At 39.7% G+C, this 20,649-nt stretch overlaps 1 protein-coding gene across 1 annotated transcript in view; it reads left to right on the top strand.

Moving 5' to 3' along the window:
• Positions 1 to 20,649, top strand: part of COL24A1 (collagen type XXIV alpha 1 chain) — a 118,310-nt gene that overhangs the window by 83,031 nt on the left and 14,630 nt on the right. Inside the window, exons 34-51 of the mRNA XM_048943929.1 lie at positions 131 to 184; positions 405 to 458; positions 1,757 to 1,810; positions 2,419 to 2,526; positions 5,496 to 5,549; positions 6,100 to 6,207; positions 7,070 to 7,123; positions 7,914 to 7,967; positions 9,226 to 9,282; positions 10,949 to 11,002; positions 11,913 to 11,966; positions 12,070 to 12,123; positions 14,693 to 14,746; positions 16,309 to 16,416; positions 18,808 to 18,915; positions 19,750 to 19,857; positions 19,943 to 19,996; positions 20,289 to 20,351. Of these exons, the coding sequence (XP_048799886.1) occupies positions 131 to 184; positions 405 to 458; positions 1,757 to 1,810; positions 2,419 to 2,526; positions 5,496 to 5,549; positions 6,100 to 6,207; positions 7,070 to 7,123; positions 7,914 to 7,967; positions 9,226 to 9,282; positions 10,949 to 11,002; positions 11,913 to 11,966; positions 12,070 to 12,123; positions 14,693 to 14,746; positions 16,309 to 16,416; positions 18,808 to 18,915; positions 19,750 to 19,857; positions 19,943 to 19,996; positions 20,289 to 20,351 (1,254 nt within the window). The remainder of the gene's footprint in view (positions 1 to 130; positions 185 to 404; positions 459 to 1,756; positions 1,811 to 2,418; positions 2,527 to 5,495; positions 5,550 to 6,099; positions 6,208 to 7,069; positions 7,124 to 7,913; positions 7,968 to 9,225; positions 9,283 to 10,948; positions 11,003 to 11,912; positions 11,967 to 12,069; positions 12,124 to 14,692; positions 14,747 to 16,308; positions 16,417 to 18,807; positions 18,916 to 19,749; positions 19,858 to 19,942; positions 19,997 to 20,288; positions 20,352 to 20,649) is intronic.

Raw genomic sequence — 20,649 nt, 5'->3', positions numbered from 1 at the left:
ATTTAAATTATTCAGACATGCAGTTTTCCATGTGTCTCATTTCATATTTATGCTTGTATTTTGGCTGTATTATTTGGTAGTTGCAAAATTACTAATGACCATGTGTAATAGTAGCTCCTGTACCATGCAGGGACCTCCTGGCCCTGAAGGAGAACCTGGACTGCAGGGAGAACCAGGCACAAAGGTAAATGCTGAAAATATCCTGTTGGGCTATTTAAATTTTTTCAGTTTCCATATAAGCAAATCGGAGCAATTTGACTCATTAGCCAAGCAGAGAGTGATACGGGATGTGAGCCATTAAGAAGTATTGTCATAATGACTGCATTGTCTTCATGTAAACTTCATCACTGTTAGAAATGTTGTCCCTTGCCATCCATTGACTTAATTCTCTTGTGACATTTCAGGGAGACACTGGGCCTGCTGGGAAGGCTGGAGAAGCTGGTGACCAAGGCTTAAGGGTGAGCAATCAGCGTGAATGTTCCTCCAAAAAGGAAAATACATTACAAACATGTCAGAAATTTTTCATTTATGAAAATAATTTAATAAGTATTTTAATATATCATTTAAGAGAACATTTGCAATGCTGTGGCAAGTTAAAAAGAGCATGGATTATAATGCTGAAATATTTCTAGGTGCCACTGAGATATGACAGGTTTCAGCAGGAAGCTAAATCCGAAGATGTCCATCCCAGATGTTAAGATGACAGTAATTCTCTGTAGCAGTTAGGCAAAATAATGGAACTTTGTTGCAGAAACAGAGAAGGGTACTTCTGTGTATCACCATCTCATGCAGGTGATTTGCTTCTGGTACTGTGCTGAATGAGTTCAATCAGCACTTGATTTCAGCAAACACTTGTACATCTTCTTATTCCTTCCGTATGTCTTTCTTGCCTTTTTCATGTGACCCAAATAGTTGCCTACCTTTGAAGGATGAAAAAGTCTTTTCAAGTGCTGCAGACAGATTTTTATCCAGGTCACTTGTAAAAGAATGTAAATTGTATCCTTTTAAGCTTAAGCCTTCCCACTGAGCTGCTGTAATGTCCCATTAGCTCCTCGCTGTCATCTATTCCTCCTGGCCAAAATCTCCAGCATGTTGCATTCTACAATTACATCTGTTGCTGTTGAAGAGTAATTTCTCATACTAGACCACATGGAAGTTCCATACCTTACCATACTTCTATGACTGAAATACCATGTTATTAGTAGAGGGCAGGTCACCTTTGCTTTTCTACTATCTGCATCAAAAGTTGTAAGGTGCCGCTGTCTTTCGAGATCAGGCCATAAGAAAGGCAAACATTCTAAAATGTCATGGTGTGGTTACTGATGGTAAATGAGGTTTTCCACGGTCCTACACTGAATCACTGAACATACCAACACAGTAGTTATCCACAGAAGCATAGAAATCTAGGACAGGATAGGTGTATTTTTGAAGTTACTGTAATTACCTGTTCTGTACTCCAAAACTGAGCAATCTCAGTGCCAGTGGCCAAATATTGATTGTTATATCAGCCTTGTCTTGTTTTTCTATTGCTGGTTGTTTTTTCTGGTTATTGGTGCTCCGGGTTCACAAGGCTGTAACTGTCACAGTAAATAAGTGAAAAATGAAGGCAAAATAAACTGTCACAGCACCATAAAAGTTGTCCATCACCCAGAAAGTCCAAAATGATAATAAATGTTTGTAAAACCAAGGCAGAAAGAAGTGTGGAAAATTTCAGTCAGTGGCAATAATTTTCTTTTTAACTGTTCCTTTTTGTAAGGGTGAACCAGGACCTCCAGGAGAGGATGGTGTACAGGGAAGAGATGGCCCAAAGGTAGGTTCATTTTTTTTAGCAGATGTAAAGCAGTTATTAATTTAAACGCCCAGATATCCCCACTCTCTATTACACAAACTCAGCAGAGCCCATTTGAGTGCATGTAATTTTACCATGGAAAGCCCTAAATGGCACAGACCTGCTCTGCAAAACTGAATGGCTAGGCAGAGGAACTCAAAGTGAAGAACTCAGTGCAACTTATTTCACTTGTGAACATCGTGCCAGACAGAGCAAGCCCAATGCTTCACTCTCTGCATCAGATCAATACTGTGACAGGGACTATGAGAGGTGCAAGGACAGGGGATGTTACACCTTCACAGTAGTAGGAGATGGTTGAGGCAAGACCTGGCTGTTGAATGAGTTTGTGAATTAGCTGTAGAAAAGGCTTTACCTTAGCTTGGAGCCTTGACTGAAAGACTCCCACTAGTTCTTGTATGGTAGTTTTCTGTTTTGTTTTGCTTTGTGGACTTTTTTTTGTTGTGGTGGTGGGTATTTTTTTTTCATTTTTGTTTGTTTTCTTTGGTTGAACTTGAAGATTTAGAATTCTCTTTTCTCAAGAATAAGTTTTGGAGCTGTAACTTGATGAAAGATTTTTTGTGTTGCTTTAGGGAGATCCTGGAGAACAGGGACTTCATGGAGAAGCTGGTGAAAAAGGAGAGATGGGAACACCAGGAAATGTTGGACCCTCTGGGGAACCTGGCATAATGGGTATTCCAGTAAGTGTTTTCAATATTAAGTGGGCTTTTTTTTTCATTTGCTTTTTAATAATTTTTTTAAAATTTTGCTTACTTATTTTTGTTTTGTTTTCCTTTTCACTGAGAGATTACCATCTTTAAATTAGCTTGTCTACCCTTTCTATGTAGTTTGGGATTTTAGAGAGACAAATGTTTTCCCCATTTTAAATCTGGGACTTCTCAGTAGACACTAACTCCTCACTCTTGTTACCTCAACACATACGACACACAGCCTGGATTTTCTCAATTGAGGTCTTTGCTGACAGCCTTCTGTTGTCAGATCCTATCCTCACCTTAATGTGGAGACTGTGGGTAATTTCACAGAATTCAATCACTCTCTAAATTTAAAAAAATGCCCAAAGAGTCTGCCTGGATGCATATACAATCACAAATAGTTCTGTCATTTCTTTGTATCTTTCCCTACTAATGGGTTTGCTTACTGTCACAGGGCTGTTTAGTTTTTAGTTTAGATTAGAAATTCTTTAGGGAAAATAATTACCATTTTGAGCACTGTAAATAATGAAGCTCCAGAACTTTGAGCACAAAGGTGGGCTCCAATTGAATATTCTATGCTAATATTCTCACCAAATATATGCTTAACTTTATATACCTTAACAACAACAGCAGCGACTAAGACTAACTTATCTAGAAGAAGTGATGTATTTATAAAGACATCAAGGTGTCTTTATTTACAACATTACTGCAGCACAGACATCAACAGCACAGGATTTCTTGAAGTTTTGGTGTGGATTATAGGGCCTTCTTTGTTAAGATTCAAGGAGCAGTTCAAAAGTTACTTAAAAGAAGTATCACATCGTAGTAGGTATCACATAATCTAAGCACCACCTACTGCTGATCTGTGATCAGTTGCCATGGGAGGGTAGTCTGCCTTTCCTAGCAGTGGGCTTTCTACGCTGCTGTCAAAGTGATGTAAAGACATTATTATGAATGCTGCCCCAACTCATACCGAAGCTGACTTCCAGAAGAGAGGGACTGTCATGCCAGGCAGCCCTTCTTCAGTTGATGCTTCAGTGCTTTGCTGAGCCTTCTTTTCTTACCTTGTTAGTGGGCCTGCAATAAGGTATATACAATAAATTAAAGAAAAAAAAAGGAGGAAGAATGGGATAATGAAATTCTTTTTGTTCTTAAAAAGCACTTATTCCTTTACTAACTAGATTTTGGTCCTCCTGTGAAAAGAATTAAATAGACATATCACAATATCACCAATTGCTAGAGATGACAAACGGAAAGAAATGGCAGCATGCACACATAAGTGAAATAGCAAATGAACCAAGGGATCCACAGTTAACACTGTTAGATCAGTTTGCTGTTTGTTCTGGCATCATGCCTAGCAGCTACAATCCATTCATCTAATCTGTTTTGCTGAAGTTTTATGCAACTACTTAGTGTAAACGAATCTTTTGGAGCACAGCTTCTAAAGCGACTATGTAGCCTCAAGTTGGACATCAGATCTCCTCTCCCAAAATTCATTCACAATCCCCTGTCTGTCTTCACTGTAGCTCTTATGTGATGATGGATTATGAGTAAGCAGCAGTTTGGAGGGCCAGCTGTCACCAGCTGTGAGCACTGTTCTTTCTATCCTCAGCCTCAGAACTACAATCTGCTTTCTTTATTCCTAGGCTCTTCATAGCAAACAACTCTTCTAGTGAAGGAAGAAAACGCGCTTTTCAACTGTCACAGCTTAGGGTGCACGCAGAAAAATTGATGTTTCTGGCACAATAATATCACCATGACTTTTTTTCTTTTTTTCTTTTTTTTTTTTTTTTTTTTTTTTGGATTGACAATTCAGCAGAAGCAAGAATGTTTTGTACACTAAAACAATCATAAAATATCTCAGCCCTGACAGATTTGCTTTGAATGTAATTATACTTGTATAGAGTAAACAACATCAAACAACACTGCTGCGCCTCAGTGAGACAGGCAGGTCTGGTGATTCAGAGTTTGGGAGGATGTGGTTAGCAGTGTAATTTTCACGTTTCTGTTCCAAATGTAGTTGCAGAACTGCCACTCTCCCCATTCATCTTCCCCAGCATCTGGGGTGTTTGTATCACAGTATTGACTTGACCTCATTCTAGACATGTGGACAGATCACAACATCCTGGTCTAAACAAGGAAATCAATTTCCTTTTTGGGAGTTTTACTGGGGGTGAGATTAACATTACATTTTCCTTAACCAGAAGCTAATGAAGCAACAAATTAGCTTCACTATTCTGTTTGAACTCTACTTACTCTGGCTCATCACCACCATATTTTTAAAAATGTTGTATGTGTATCTCACCTTTCTCAAAACTAAAGCTAAATTACCTCCTCACCTTCACAGAGCTATTGAATAAATTGAGACCAATTTTCACTGGACACTTCCAGCCCTTTCCAGGGGTCATTTTTTGAAGTGACCCAGAGGGCAGTGAGGTTGTAGCTCTGTGGCAGCCCTTGTCTACACACAGCACACCCACTTACACAACCACCATGGGGCTGGCAGTGGAAGTGCCCCACCATGCACTGAGCTAGGTCTCTCTTCTGCAGCAGATTTTGTCAGGGCTTTGCTCTTGGCACTTGATAACCCCAAGGTTTTCTTAAGTAGTAACTGTGCATTGCATTTCTCTAAATCCAGAAGCGACTTTATTCCTGAAATAATGCTTTCTGTCTGGGCAAGATTTATTGTGTTTTAGTGTTTGTCTTTTTTGTTGTTGTTGTTGTTGTCCAGTTCATTTTCACTGATTTGATAAGTGAACCCTAATGTTTCCCCATTTATTTCTGCTGTAACTTGAAACAGCCACACTAACTTCCTCATAGCAACAGTTAATGAGATTTTTCCTCCCACCTCTCTTTATAACAAAAGCCTGCTTAGTTATCCAGTTTGGAGCACAGTTTAAACATGTTTCCAGGGCCTTTCTCAATCATTTATTTTTGCCTCCCTCATAAATCTATAGGGTCCTGAAGGAAGACCAGGAAACCCAGGTCAGAGAGGCCGTTTGGGAAAGAAGGTACTACTTTTCATCTTCCCAAATTCTGTTACTTTTGTCTGAAACTTGAATTTACACTACAGAATAATTCCACTTAGTTCCTTGACATGGATGAATGCCAATCAGCACTCTGAAAGACGTCAGTAGGTTTTATATGTTGATAATTTCTTACTGCAGCCTGATGGTAAAATATGCAACCTAAGTCCGTGCCTGTTTTCTTTCACTTCTCAAGTGACTTTTTTTTATTGTTAGACATAGAAATTGTAATCATTATTTTGTGATTGATAGCATTTGGGACCTTAGGAATATTAAATTTGAATCAGGATGTGCAAATCAGAACAGCTTCTGATGCTATAAAAACAGTTCAGCTCTGGCTAAACAAAAAAGACAGGGTTTAGTAGACTTCTTTTCCTACAGAGTTCTGGATTCAGGCTTTCTAAGAACTACAGTAAACAACATATAAATGTAATATTCCTCTTAAATAGAGCTGTTATTCACTTTGATTAGGCAGAAGCTGCATTTGAAATGTAGTATCAGTCTCTAATTATTTTTAATAAAATAACACCAACAGGGGGAAAAAGGGCAGCTTGGCCCTCCTGGAGAAATTGGTCCTTCTGGTGATTCTGGTCAACCTGGAAAAACTGGTCCTAAAGGTGCAAGAGGAACTCGAGGCCCCTTGGTATGTATGTACGCTTATTTAAGAGCTCATGCATTTGTGGTTTAGCAGTCCTGTCTCTCCACCAATGAAGGGAAGTCGCAGATGTACCATGTATAAATAGCAAAAGCTGTAGCTGGAGATGTAGGTGGTGTTTATGCTACTTAGAAGTCCTTCGCAACCCCTGGCTGCCAATGTGTTCCCTGGGCTTCTGGTGTTAGAATGAGACCTATGCACCTGTCCAGACAGAAACTCATGGATCAGCAGAAAGTCATCTTCGCTCTCATTGGGTTTTTGATCTGGCAATCAGAGAGCAGGATGGCAGGGTATGCCACAGAGTACACATATCCACAGTTAAGATGCATCTTCACTTATGTTACTGTTTCTTAAACCTTTCTGACACCAAGAACTGAAATCATGGGCTTTGCTATTACATAAATAAAGCCTTAGTTATGGCCAAAACACAGCATTTTGGATGAAGTCTGCTATATCCCTATTGAATGGGTGTCTAATCTACAGTTAACTGATTTAAGGATATTTCTACTAACATTATGAACTCATCACAAGCTCTCCATGCATACTTCACATTGTGTGATGGCAAATGCAAAACCAAATGCATCCAATATGTATCTAAATCACAGCTCTAGGGTCCAGTGAGTCCATGGAGTGCAGCACTGTTTCTTGAACACATGAAGTTCTTCCACAGTTCTGAAAGCCTCAGATCCTTTTGATCTTAATTATTATGAACAAATTAAGTTAAAAGTAACAAGGAGATAATCCATGGTTCTCAAGTATCAGTGTCTGAAGATGAATTTGTAATGTTTATATGGCTGCAATATTCTAAAAGGAAGCTCATTTTTCTATCACTGATTATTGCATTTGTCAGGGACATCCTGGAGGAATGGGACCAGGAGGAGAGCTAGGCATTCCAGGTTATGGGGTGAGTTTTTGACTGAATTCATGTGCACTCACACCTCTGTGCAGCTCTGGTGCTCTGAATAGTTTCACATATCATGTGGAGTCTTTCTGTAAAATATACAAATGTTTTCTGTGTCAGATACATATATTTGCATCACACCTGATTTTCTACTTAGAAGTGTAAGCATTAAGCATTGTCAGCAAGTTCACTAGCAGTCATTTTTTTTGTATCAGATTTGAAACCTTTCTTTGTTTTTCCAGTGCTTTCCGCTCTATTTGTTAATAAAGTTCCCATAAAATTACTATGACTATTCATTACAAAGAGAATTAAGCAAGCCACTACCTCTGTTTACCATCTGGTCAGGCAGTTTCCCTTTCATTAACAGAACCATTGATTGAATGAGGTTAGCCGAAGGATATAAAGATATTGTGGCATTCACTGAATAAAAATTGCTGTTCTCTGATGGCCTTCATATATGCATTGTATCTTCCTCTTACAGACCAGACTGCTGTGTCTACTCTAAACAGAAAGTTCCATCTTTGGCCCTAGCCCTGAAGATCAAGCCCAGCTCCCTTGACATGCATCAAGCCCTTGTTTGACATCAACCCTTGGCTTCCCATTGTGTGCACAGATTTTCCTGCACACAATAAGTTTCCTGCCAGTGCCCCTTAATTTTGTCCCGCATCATTATGCAGCATTATTAGCAAGCAGCCAAAAATAATGGCAACAAGTAGCTAAACAAAAGTTTGGAATTAATTATTTCTTTAATTATTTGCATTGGAACTAATTTTTGTTTTCTTTCATTCTTTAGGGTCACCAAGGTCCCGCAGGGCCTCCAGGGCCCCCCGGACCCAAAGGAGAAAAGGTATGAAGATGGATTATTCTTTCTTAAGGTTTAGATAACCACAAAAGAGGAAATATTGCTGCACATTCACTGCTTTCCACAGCATGCAGCAAAAGCCACCATTTATTCAGTGTTGTGAGAGAATATGCAAAGAATTACGAAGTGGAGAAACAGATCTTGCAGAGGCAGAGTTCTGCTTTGTTGTTGAAATGTTTCAGGTTTCAAAAAACAAGCTATCCATTGTTTAAAAAAACATACTTTATCGTATCAGATAGCACCGCTGCCCTCAATAAGTACTGCTGATAGGGATAATCAGTGTGGGAACTGAGTAGCATTCACTCAACCTTAAGCTTGTGAGTACTCTCATGGATTTTGCTGAAGGTCCAATTATGATGCTTAATATAAGATGTTAGGGACAGGAAATTGCCCCAGTTTGGTTTTTTAGTGTTAAATTCACTGTTCTTTTAAGCCCTTGAACCCTGAAAACAAGTTTGCATGCCAAGTGAAGACCCTGTGGCCCCAGGAAGGTATAGAGATTCCCTTCATAAAGATTTGTTTACAGTTGCACCAGGCAGACAAATGTGTCCTAATGTTAGGGCCAGTTTTGCAATGAATACTGCTAATAGGCAGTTACTGAGGATTTTATAATTGGCTTCCAAGAAGGTGTTCAGAAACAGTATCTAAAAACAAAATTGTTGAGAGCTAGTTTAGCTTGCTTTGATGCTTTTGATGCTTCTGAAAATCCGGTTCAGTCCACTTTCCAACACCTGTAATAATATTGAAAATATGTGTCTCTTTGTATTAAATACGTTGGAATACGTAACTGATTTTCCTATTGCTTTAGATGATGATCACTTCATATTTAAAATAAGAAATAGTATAAGCCTGTTCAGGCTGATTGCTGGAGTTTTCTGGGCACTCATTTGTGTATGTTAAGTACATTTCTTAAGACATTAGAAGAAATTTGTATTTTTTACTCTGGTTCAAATATTCTACTCCTCCATTCCTAAGAACATGGACAATGTTCAAATACTCCTTTAACAGATGCTTTTGAGAACAGAGCAAATACTTAGGTTTTTAGTCCTATATTTGCTTCTTAAAAAGATGATGCATGTTGTAACAGTGTTACCACTTCTACTGTTTAAAACCAAAAGCATCATACTCACTAGTAGCATCTATACAGTATGCTTTCTGATGTATTACTACATTTGAACATGTATGAATTACAGAAAATCTTGAACTTACAAGTACAAGTATTTAATGTTTACCTTTATTTTAGGGTTACCCAGGAGAAGACAGTACAGTACTTGGACCACCTGGGCCCATAGGTGAACCAGTAGGTCTTTGTTTCTCAAAAAAATTATATTAGTGCTTCAAAACAAGAGACAGTGAGAGCTTTCTGAGACTTCTTATCACTTTCTAAGGAGTCAGTACCCTCTTTGTGCAAAATTGTAGAGTAATGGTTTTTTCCATTGATAAACGCACTCTGAAAAATGCCACCATGTACTCTTTCCTGCTTGAGATTGTGCCTTGTGTTTAATTATGTGAGTGCCTTCAGCCTGTGTTTAGATCAGTGCATTTTGAATCATTATTTTAATCCCCTGTATTTATACTGAATTATACCTAATTGCTTTACTAGCCAGAATGTTTTGACTGACTTCATTATCACTGCAAAGCTATTTTAACAGACTCAGAGAAGTAGCTGCATTTTGTAACCTTATGTTTAGTAAGTTTGTATGTGAGGTGTCTCTTTGCAGTAACCAGGAGCACATCCAAAAATTAAATGCAGTCTCCAAGTCTTATTATGGCTTTGTGCTAGAAGCAATGCTTACAGCCTACATCTTTTCAGATTAACCTTTATATTTGTACCTCACTTCCCAAAAAGCAGGGACTATAAGACCCAGGTGTGACTAAAGACAGCCTGGGCCAGGTTTTTGTTTTAATTTTGGAAATGCATAAGAGGAGGCTTTTGTTGATTCTCTTGTAGCTGAGCTGATTCCTCAAACATTGCAAGCAAGGTCTTTTCACTTTGCGGATTCCCCTAAGGAGAAACATGCCATGAACATGCCAAAACTTTGGAGGGTATAGAATCAGTTGCATATAGTACATATTGATGGACCTGGCCAATTTGTTCATTTCCGATTGATACACTCCAGTTATCTATGCCTCACCAAGTTTTTTTTAATGTGTTTTTACTTCAGACACAAAAAGGCTGACCTTATTTCATCTGAAGAGTGCTAATTGTCAAAGTCTTGGCCAGTCTTACTTTCTGCGGGCATAATTCCTTATTCCGCTATTTTTTCCTCTGAATGACGTTTGGTAAATTTGTTGCCATGAGAATTAAATTTGAGGGGGAAATCCTATTTCTTCTGTGGGTTTAGAGCAAGGGGCTTTCCCTGAAGCTGGGATACTAAGGTGGCAGAATGCAGCTGTAAGAACTGTCAGTCAAGAAATAATGCCGTTAATAATGCCAATAATACTCCTGCTCAGTTATAATTTCTGAGAAGTAGCTTGAGGGATTGACATTGCCTCCTTATTAGGATGAACTTCAGAATTGAAGCAAATTCTGAGTGTAGCAAGCCATTGTGAAAGACAACCTCATTTACCATGTGCTGTCTTACGGAAATCGCACAAGAGTTTTCCTTGTATTCCTTGAAAACAAAGTGTGATCATTCATGAGATTCGTAATTCTGATACCATGGAATATACATATGTATCAGAATTTCTGATGAGCTCAGTGTTCCTATTTTGTTTTTGCCTACATGAGAGCTACTTTAACTTCTTCATATTAGAAGAATTATTACTTCTTCAAATATTAGAAAATATTTTAGATGCTTTCTGTCTGACTGCAGTGAATTTTTTCAGGAAAAAAATATTTATTCCTTTAGACAAGCTAAACATAATATTTTGAGTCTTCCATTCAGTCTGCTTGGTCAGATTCTTCTTCATTTTGCTGCATTTCAGTTCAGCTGCTGCACTGTGTTCTTTTCTCTTTTTTACAGGGGCCCACTGGGGAACGTGGAGATAGAGGAGAACCTGGTGATGAGGGCTACAAGGTAATACCTCTTGCTTTTTAATACTTTCCATTTGAACATTGCTGGTGTTCATACATGCAGACTCATGCAGCAAAAGTATCGTCATCTCCCACACGTGCACAAAGATGCATGTGCTGATGCCTCACTGCAGTGATGTGTTCTTAGTACACACTGGAGCGTCTTTCCTGTGAGGAGAAGCTGGCAGAGCAAGGGCACTTCCACCTGGAGAAAAGAAAACTTGGGCAGGGAATCTTGGTGTGTATAAATACCTAATGGGAAGGAATGAGGATGAAGATGACAAACTCATCTCGGTAGTGTGCAGTGACAGGCAATGGACACAAATTGAGACAAGTGAAATGTTCCATCTGAACACAAGAAAACACTTTTTTAAAAAAGTGACTCCTAGGAGGTGCTTTAAACCCAACTAGGCAACGGTCCTAGACAGCCTGATGGTCTTTCTTGAGCTTAGTTGCTCTGGATAAGATCCTTTCCAGCCTAAATTATTCTCTAATTCTAACATTCATTAGTTGTATACAGTCTTTCAGCAAACAGAAAAGGATAGTAACTCTTTCTATTTGTCTGGTGAAATATAAAACAGTGCTTGGAATATCCTGTTTAAGTTGCACAGTGAAGATAGGCATCGTAATAAATCAAAGAACCAAATATAGACTATGCTCATGAAAATGCAGAAATGTTTAAAATACAGACATATATATTCCTCTTGAGTGAGTTTGAAATAACGAGTTTAAAAAAGAAAAGCTCCCTAAGGTCTCATCTCAGGAGAGCTGAGCATACTTTATGCAAATGAAATCAGTCAAGCTGGGGCCACTCAACACCTCCCAGGATGTGCTTTACAAGCAGATCTGTAGCATATTGAGCGTGTTACCCTGATTTATTTATATTACAATATATTATATTTTCTGCTTCCCAGGGTCATATAGGTCTTCCAGGGCTTAGAGGACCAATTGGACAACAGGGGCCTCCAGTAAGTGTTTTGAGAAGTGAGGTTTCTTTATTGGTTGTTGGAATTACACTTTCATTTGTGTTCAAATGATGTTATTTGCTTATTTAATGTGTTCTTTCCAAAGGGAGAGCCAGGTGAACTGGGAGAGCAAGGACTGAAAGGAGAAAGAGGTTCAGAAGTAAGTGGAAAAACAGTAATAAAATAAAAAAGAAAAAGCATTTAAATGGAATTTGCTTTTCTTGTTTATTCTCCATCACTGAAGGGAAAAAAAAGTGTAGGTGTTTGATACATACAAGAACTTTTCAGAGTAAAACATGAGTTCTGATGGATACTCTTACAGATTACATAATATTTGCCTTTATATTCTAGTGTCATGAGAAGGCTAGGGCTCTCCATCACCTGTTCTCATGTTGCACATCCTATGAAGTCTTCAGCATCTTTAACCAGCACTCTGAAGTTGAACCCCGCTTAATTTTGCATCATTATCTACCACTATGGTTTGATTGATGCCTTATGCAGATTTATTGCAGTCTGTTATTAGAAATTTGCATGCAAGCTGTTCTGTAGATTTAGGCCAAACTTGTTGCTAAATGTTAACCAAATGTTTTTTATCACACTGATCTAAGTCTGTAAGAGCCTGTTCATCAGGGGCTCAGCAGTGTGTGTGAGACACCCAGTCTGCAGTGGTGGCAGTGCTGTGCCTGGTGCTCACTGAAGTTCCAGCAGTTCTTGTGGCTGCATCTACATCTGGCAGTAGCCACCTGCACAGAGATCACAGTGTTCTCTCCCTTGCAGGCATATTTTGGTTCTTTTCAGATGCTTGTGTCATGTCTTGGTGTTGATATGACAGCATCCATTAGTGGCATCTTGCCTTTCCCTGAAAAGAATCAATTTTTATTTTTGCATTCTCTTTTGAAACTACTGGGATTTTTATTTTTTTTTTTTTGCAAATAGTAAGCTTGTAAGAAACTTTTGTAACTGACTGACAGCAGCATGGAAACTGCTCACATTTTTTCTCGTTCTGTAAGGCTTCTTTGTAAGGGAATTCTGTAAGGAAATTTCTGTAAGGAAATTCAGTATTTGCCTTGCTTTTTCATACGTGCAGGGGCAATAAAAGTATATATGGGAAAGCTGTATAATAATCTTATTAGATATGTTTTATTTGATAAATAAGTAGTTTTGCTTTGGGTTGTGTAAAGCATTTGAGAGGCTCTTTTGGAAATACTTCAGTGATAATCAATTATACCCTGGAGTTTTTGTGACAAGGTTTGGACAACAACCAGGATTTTGCCAGTCTGATTTATAAATGAAGCCTCTTGCACTGAATTGTCACTCGGAAATAAGGAATTTGCTTAAGAGTAGCAGAGGCAGAGCAAGTCCAGATAAAAATAAAACACAAAGTCTTTTTCCTTTAGAAATAATAGTTAACTGTGATGGTTCATTGGAAGTTGCCAAAACTATTTTATGTATAATACAATACAATTATAATACAAATTCATTTTGGAAATTAAATGAGATGTTTTGCCTGAAAAGTTTCATAGACAGTTGTTAATGTTTCAAAAAGTCCTAGGTGAATACCAGAATCTACACCAAGTGGGGAATGGGGAGCAATAAAAAGGAAGTGTGATGTAAAAGCACTATCAGCATGTGCCCTAACCATGTACCAGGATATATTGCCTTTAAGAAACTGCATGCATCACAGGATAAAATTGGTCATTCCTCTGCCTTTCCCTTAGGGAACGTATTCTTTGTGTTGGAAATACCTTTCAAATTAAAACTGCCGTTTATAAGTAGGCAACCTGGAGCAAACCAAAAGTCTAAAAAAGACAATCCCATAGAATGCAATGCTGAATCATCTGTATTTACTTTATATGCATTCCACTATTTTAAAACAATAGAAATTTTTTTGAATATGTTATGTATGCCTTCATTAACTTAAAGATGTTAAGGAATAGGACATAATTTTGCTAACTAAATCATATTTTTATTAATCATTTCAAAAATATATAATTATAATGCTATTTTTTCACTTTACTGCATGTTATGTAATATTACAGCATAGTAACTTAATATAGCTTTTGCTTTAAGAACACTGTTAAATGTAACATCAAAAAAATCTTGGGAGCTCTTTTCTGCTCAATTGACATATTCTCATTTGCGTTGTCTGAGTGGTTATATCTTTGAGAGTTAGGATAAAATTCATGCATATGTTGTAATTAATGAGTACTTTCTAAATTTTGTGACAAGTTTTAGATATTTACATTCAATGAAGAATGTGATATAAACAGAATTCTCAGATCTTTTTGACCCAATCTGAGCATTTCTGCATTGGTGTTTGCCTGCTGGATCTCCTGTCAGCATCACTCAGATGTCTCAAACTGAAGATTACTAGATCAAGCCAAAATAGAGTGATTTTATGTAGTTTTTGTCTTCTGTCTACATTTTAGATAGAAACAATGTTCCTATTTGTGATGCTACTCTTTTCTAGTACTCCTTTCCATACTCAGTGCATCAACATTGCCAGTTTTTAATGATTTCCATTTTTGAAAGGTACTGAAAGTACTGCAAGAGCATATTTTCTGTGCTGGTGTGGTTTTCTGGTGGGAAATGTGTTAAATTATTGAAAAACTTTCTGCTACCTCCACCCCAAAGTGAGGCAATGTGGACATTTGTACCAGCGAGGAAAATCAATTTTCAGATCTTCTTGGAGGACGGTGTTTTGTAACCCAAGTATCTGTAACTTTTAGGGGCCCACAGGGAAGAAAGGAGCAACGGGTCAGGCGGGCAAACCTGGCATTCCTGTGAGTAACACAGCTCTGGCCTTTTGATCTTCTGATTAGAAATGAAGGACAGCAAAATTGACTCATGGCAGTGGTACTAGATAGCCTTCTGTTCTCATTTTCCAGGAAGAGTAAAGGAGCCCCTGTGAAAGTGAGAATAATTTTTGAGACTGTATTTAATCATACTAATTTACACTCAATTACTCAGCATGTGGCAGACAAGTGCAGCTACTATAGCAACAAGGTGCATCCCACTTGAACAGTTACTTAACTAGATGTTCGTGTGGCCCATAGCCCATGTGCAAGTTATCACATTACATTACGCAGAGCTGTACTACTGTGCACTCCTGGCTTCCATCAGCTCCTTCAACAGCTGTGGCCTACAGAAGGCTGTATCCATATGTCCATGATGGATCTCTGGAGGTTTTATTCTTTCACTTGTCCTGAGCTGAAATTTTTAATGCTCTTTCTTGAGTAACCATAAAGAAGCTAACTCGCATCCCTTTCTCCCCGAGGGAAAAGAAAGCAGGAAGCAGTAGGTGTTCTGTAAACATAACTGAGAACAAAATGCATCAAGACTATTTTGGTCCCCTAATAAATAATACCACACAAGACTATTCTGTAAATATATTTTACTACCTCACATCAAAACATTGTCGGTAACCAAAGAAATGCAGCTGCTTCACAGAACTTCTACCTTCTGGGAAGAGTGGAAGAATAGCCCTTTGAAGGCAGGCAAACTGTGTGTCCTTTGTAAATACTTGGCTTTTCCCTCTGGAGGTCTGCAGAGAGCATCACTGCAGATGTCGGAGAAATGGGAAATGCAAGAAAAATGGAGATGCAAAGAGAAGACAGTAAAGCAGAAGTCTTGCAGCACATTCCAAGTGTGAGGTTCCTCATCAGTTAGAAATGATATTAAGATGGAACACTTACATTCTTTAAGACAGCCAAACATACTTTTCATAATGAGCCGTGGCCTAGATAGCATGCTTTACGTTTCTGAGAAATATACTCATAGAAAGATATTGCAGAACTCCAAGTTCCATATGATCATATGTGTCAGTCTAAAAGGAAACGACTGTAAAGAGAAAATTTTTGTTCTTCTGGTGAATGTAACATGAGGTTTTTCAGTGCAAGTATAGCAAGTTAGCACAAACTTGTCCAATTAGAATTTTTTGTGTTTTTTTTTTAAGGTGTGCAGATTTGAGCAGCATAAATTTGCAAACATATGATATTAATTTTCTAGCGAAATAAAGAGGTGTGGTTAGTTTTGTTTACAGAGATACCTAGGTGACTTTACCAGGTTTCCTTGCTTCAGCTTAAGAACCAACACACTCAGCCGTCTTCCAGGCTTGGCATGCAGAAGGGTCAACCCCATGGTTTTGTCTGAATTTCCTCAGATCCCACAACCTAGCAAGCCTAAGGTTAAGCCAATAACATTTTAAACCATACATGCAAACTCTCCATCTCTGTGAATATTCACATGCATCACTCTAGGATTTAGGAAATACTGTGACTGAAATCTAGCATTTTTAAGGTGAGGAGTGCCAACTGTGTTATATTTGGTTTAAATTTATTTCAAGGGAAAACTGGGACCAGTAGGGCAGAAAGGAGCAGTGGGATACCCTGGTCCAGAGGGCATTCCTGGGAATCCTGGCAAGCCTGGACTGTCAGGAAAATCTGGCCCTAAGGTAAGTTGCTTTCCACATTGCCCCTCTTTTTGTCATTCTGCATTAAAGATTTTCTGAGATTACAGTGTTTAAACAGAAGGAATCAGTCTCAGTTCTGTTGACATTTTGGAAATCAGACCAATTTTTTTTTTTTTTTTTTTTTTTTTTAAGCTTTTATTTTCTCTCAGAAGCAGACCAAGAGATGTTGGTCTCCCATCCCCTGAGCTGTGTTTTGCCTGGCGGTGGATTTTGCTAGCCTAACGGCACTGCTGTAGCCAACTCTTGTGGGGTGGAGGTGAATCTGGGGGGCTGCTGTGGGTCTTCCTCTTCAGGGGGTGCCAGAGCCCCCTGGTGAGCAGTCTCTGCCCTGGGTGGAGAGTCCCACTACCTCTGCCTGCTCCATCTCCTCCTCTGAGGGCACAGTGGCAATGGTGGGATATCTGTGATCCCCATGAAGATCACCAGGGAGCTCATCAGTGCTGGAGCCTGCAGGGCTGAAAGAGTGGCCTGGGCTAGAGGCAGGAGGATTCTGATGGCAGGCGGTGGGACTGAGGGTGGCTGTGAGGCTGTCCTATTGCCCTCCTGCAGCACAGGCATCCCGACTTGTACTGCTGCCACTGGAGCTCTGGGCCATACACGGTAATTGACAGCGGTGATGAACCCCCTCACAAAGGGCACCATGTGGTCCTTGAGAAATGACCACAGCCTCTGTTCCATGCATGCAAAGGAAGTCTATGACAGTGCACTGTCCTTCAAACACCTTCCACCACCCATTGCCACAGATCTCTTCTTGGAAGCACTGGAGCAGGGGTTTGAGGTCTGCTGGATATTCTTCAAAACAGGCAGCCCAGCCCTCAGGTGGGAAGCTGTGCTCGGGATTCAGGAGCATGGGCTCTGCAGACTCCTGCTCACCTTGCAGGCCATAACCTGGGCAAGCTGTGAACCGCAGAACAGAATGCTAGAAGTAATCATCATCTGACTGCACTGAATATCAGATGGTCCTGATCTTGTGCCTGCATACATCACATCTCGGCTTCTTCTTGGCCCACAAGAACCCACAGCTGTAGCAAAGTTGGTGGAGACAGTGGGTCACGTAGGTGACATCATCCCAGTTTTGCCAACAGACACGGCAAGTCTATTCTGATGGTACCGCCATGGCCCCACAGTGGGTGCGGGAGAGTGAGACTGGGAAGCTACTCTCCTCGCTGGCACTGAAGTGGATAGAAGGTGTCATAAACTGCAAAAGAAAGAGAAAAAGAGTCTGCAGTCACTCTTTGTCCCCAGGACAGGCAGCAGCAATGCTCTGGTCCCTCAGCAGCAAGACCTTCTGGCCCTTGCTCCACACTGCTGCCCAGAGCTGTGTACCTACACCGCTCACCTCTGCTGCTGCTAGTGCACCCTGTGGGGCCCCAGCTGCCTGAGTCAGGCAGGGCAGGGTAAACATTGACGGTGTTTTGGGATAGGCATCAAGAACTGCCCTCAGCCCCACTGCACAACCCAAGGAAGTCCTCGTTCAGTGCTCCAAGTCTTGCAGCTGTGCTCAACTAGACTCCAAGCACAAGGCTTACACTGACCTCTGCCAATACCCGAATTCATACATGAGGGTCAGTAAGGTCACAGTCACCTCTCACTGATATTACAGCCCTTTGGTAGATGACATCACATGCCCATGGCTGCATGTATTTGGGCACCAGCCTGAGCCTCCATCATTCAGTGATTTTCCTTTGTAATGGTGATATATTTGGGAAAATAAAAATTGCCCATTTACTATCTCCACAATAATCCACCTTCTGTGAACTGCTTGCACTTTCTGAAACTTGGACAAATTTGCCTGTTCTGGTTAGGATGCAATACAAATTGGTGGCAACTCAGGATTGTTTTTCATACCACGTGCTCATATTACAGCAGGCTGTTTGCGCATGCCGTCCTGTTCAACCTACTCTACAAGACCTGCTTTAGAAGTGGACTGGACAAGGTGATCGTCAGTGATCCCTTCCAATCCCCATGATTCTGTAATATTCTGACTAGAAAGTAAAGCTAGCCCATTGCAATGGGCTAAGATGCGCTTGACATTTGTTTTGCTTAACAGTCAGTGACTTATCTTGCAATTACTTGACTTCTCAGAAACTTCTGTCTATACCACAGTGAAAGTACATGAAGCTATGTTGCTAAGTATGACAGACTTTTTTTTTTTTTTTTTTTTTTTTTTTTTTTTTTTTTTTAAGAATTAATAGAAATCCAGATGATACTGCTGATCATTCTTTCTGTATGTTTTGGAGTACCATCAGTGTATCCATGTATACAGAAAGCTTTAAGTAGCTTTAGCTGATTGTATGTTCCATGCCTGTTTTAGCATATAGTGAAAACATGTTTGACTTTTCTGCTAATAATAATTATTTTCAATTTATTAAGGGTAATAAAGGAAGCCCAGGCTTAGCAGGTCTGGCAGGTTATCCTGGAGCTCGAGGTCCAAAGGGATTGCCAGGCATGCCAGGGCCCATGGGAGCACCCGGGCTAAAGGTATGCACATCAGATCATGTTGTTTAAATGCAGTACTACTAATACTGCTCAGCGTGCAGTGAGCAGGGAAATACCATGCTACTGTTAATCATACAAACAATTGATAGCAGGATTTATATGAAAGGTGTGAGTATAGATTGTGCTGGCCTCCTCTGCTTCTACTGATAATATTAATCAGACACATTTCGATGGTTTAAAAGTGAAGAAAGGAAACATTGCAAATAATTTGCACCATTTAAAGATGAACTTTTCATTTATAATGGTGATTTGCCATGTTCTGTGTGATTCCAGCAGTAAGCACTTCTTAATGCTTTAAGTTAATTGAAAACTGGGCAGGGAAATACTGTCTGTTATCTTTTCATAAAGATATTTTGTAAAAGCTGTGTTCACTGTTATTAGTGTCTACTGCCGATACTTCCAGTCCAGTTTATACTGCTTGGTCTGGATGATGAACTGAAAAGAGCCAGTTCCTGCTCAGAAAAGCTTGCAATCCGAGAAAGATAGGAAATAAAGGGGAAAAGGGTTACCAGATTTTGCAAAGTAGTAGGAGGAGACATACTGAGTCAGGCCAAAAGTCTTTGCTAGAAGTGAAAGGAATTACCAAAGAAAGAGCGTAAGCACAAAGCAATCTTGAAAGTTGTATGTTCCCAATCCAAATAATTTGCAGATTGGTGATCTCCTGAGCTAGATGTGATTTCTTACGCATTTAAAATTTACTCCTTTTCTTCCTGTTCTGTAATTCACTTTGTGCACTTGAGCACTTTCACAGGGAGGTACCATACTGGAAATAGCTTAAAGCATGTATGTTAAGATGCATTTTCTTCCTACTCACAGGGTGCAGAAGGACTTCAGGGTCATCCAGGAAAACGGGGTAAAAGAGGCCATCCAGGATCACAAGGTGACCAGGGGCCAGTGGGAGAGGTTGGAGCCAAAGGACAAACTGTACGTAATCACAGCTCTTGAGGCAAAGCAACTATTCCAAGAGTTACCAGCGTGGAATAAGTGAGGATGCCTGCTTCTATTACAGGGAGAAGATGGAGATCAAGGTTTGATGGGGTTTCAAGGATTCCCAGGCCCAAAAGTATGTGTTTGTTCTTTTTTGTTAGATCTTAAGCCATTTACAGAGTGAAAATACTAGGGAAGAACAGATTTAATCAGCTTTAACAATAATTTGTTCAGAGTGTGTCTGAACTTGTTGGAACACTGTAGTCAGAGCTGTGTACTTCATGTCCAAATATGAATGTTCTGGGTCAGCGAGCTTGGTATTTTCACTGTTACAGCTCTTAGAAATTATCTTCCACTGCTTGCAAGAGTTTAAAACAAGCTGATAGCTGATGTTTATGTTTGACTAAACTTCTCCTTTGTATTTTCAGGGTCCTGCAGGAGATGCTGGCTTAGTTGGAATTCTGGGCCCGAAAGGCCCAACAGGGCAAATTGTAAGTGTTTCACTCCATAAAGGACATTGTCAGGAAGGCTTACAGGTTTCACACATTTCTAGCTGAAGGAATCCTCCTTTTTTGTACTAAAAGACTAGAACCCTCTACTCAAAACTTTCTCTCTCAGACCATTTCCGCTAGAAGCCCTTTGCTTGGTCAGCCACAGTGGTGTGATTACAACGTGGGTGCAGGCACACAAGCAGAGCTGGGATCCCAGCTTTAAGGAAAGAAGCAGGTTCTGCTGATAATGACACTCTCCTTGTACAACTTTATCTACACAAGTTTCTTTATCACTGTC

This window comes from Lagopus muta, chromosome 5 (genome assembly GCF_023343835.1).
Source record: "Lagopus muta isolate bLagMut1 chromosome 5, bLagMut1 primary, whole genome shotgun sequence".
Taxonomy (NCBI): Eukaryota; Metazoa; Chordata; class Aves; order Galliformes; family Phasianidae; genus Lagopus; species Lagopus muta.
Note: the sequence above shows the minus strand (reverse complement) of the source record. Positions and strands in the feature narration are given on the sequence as shown.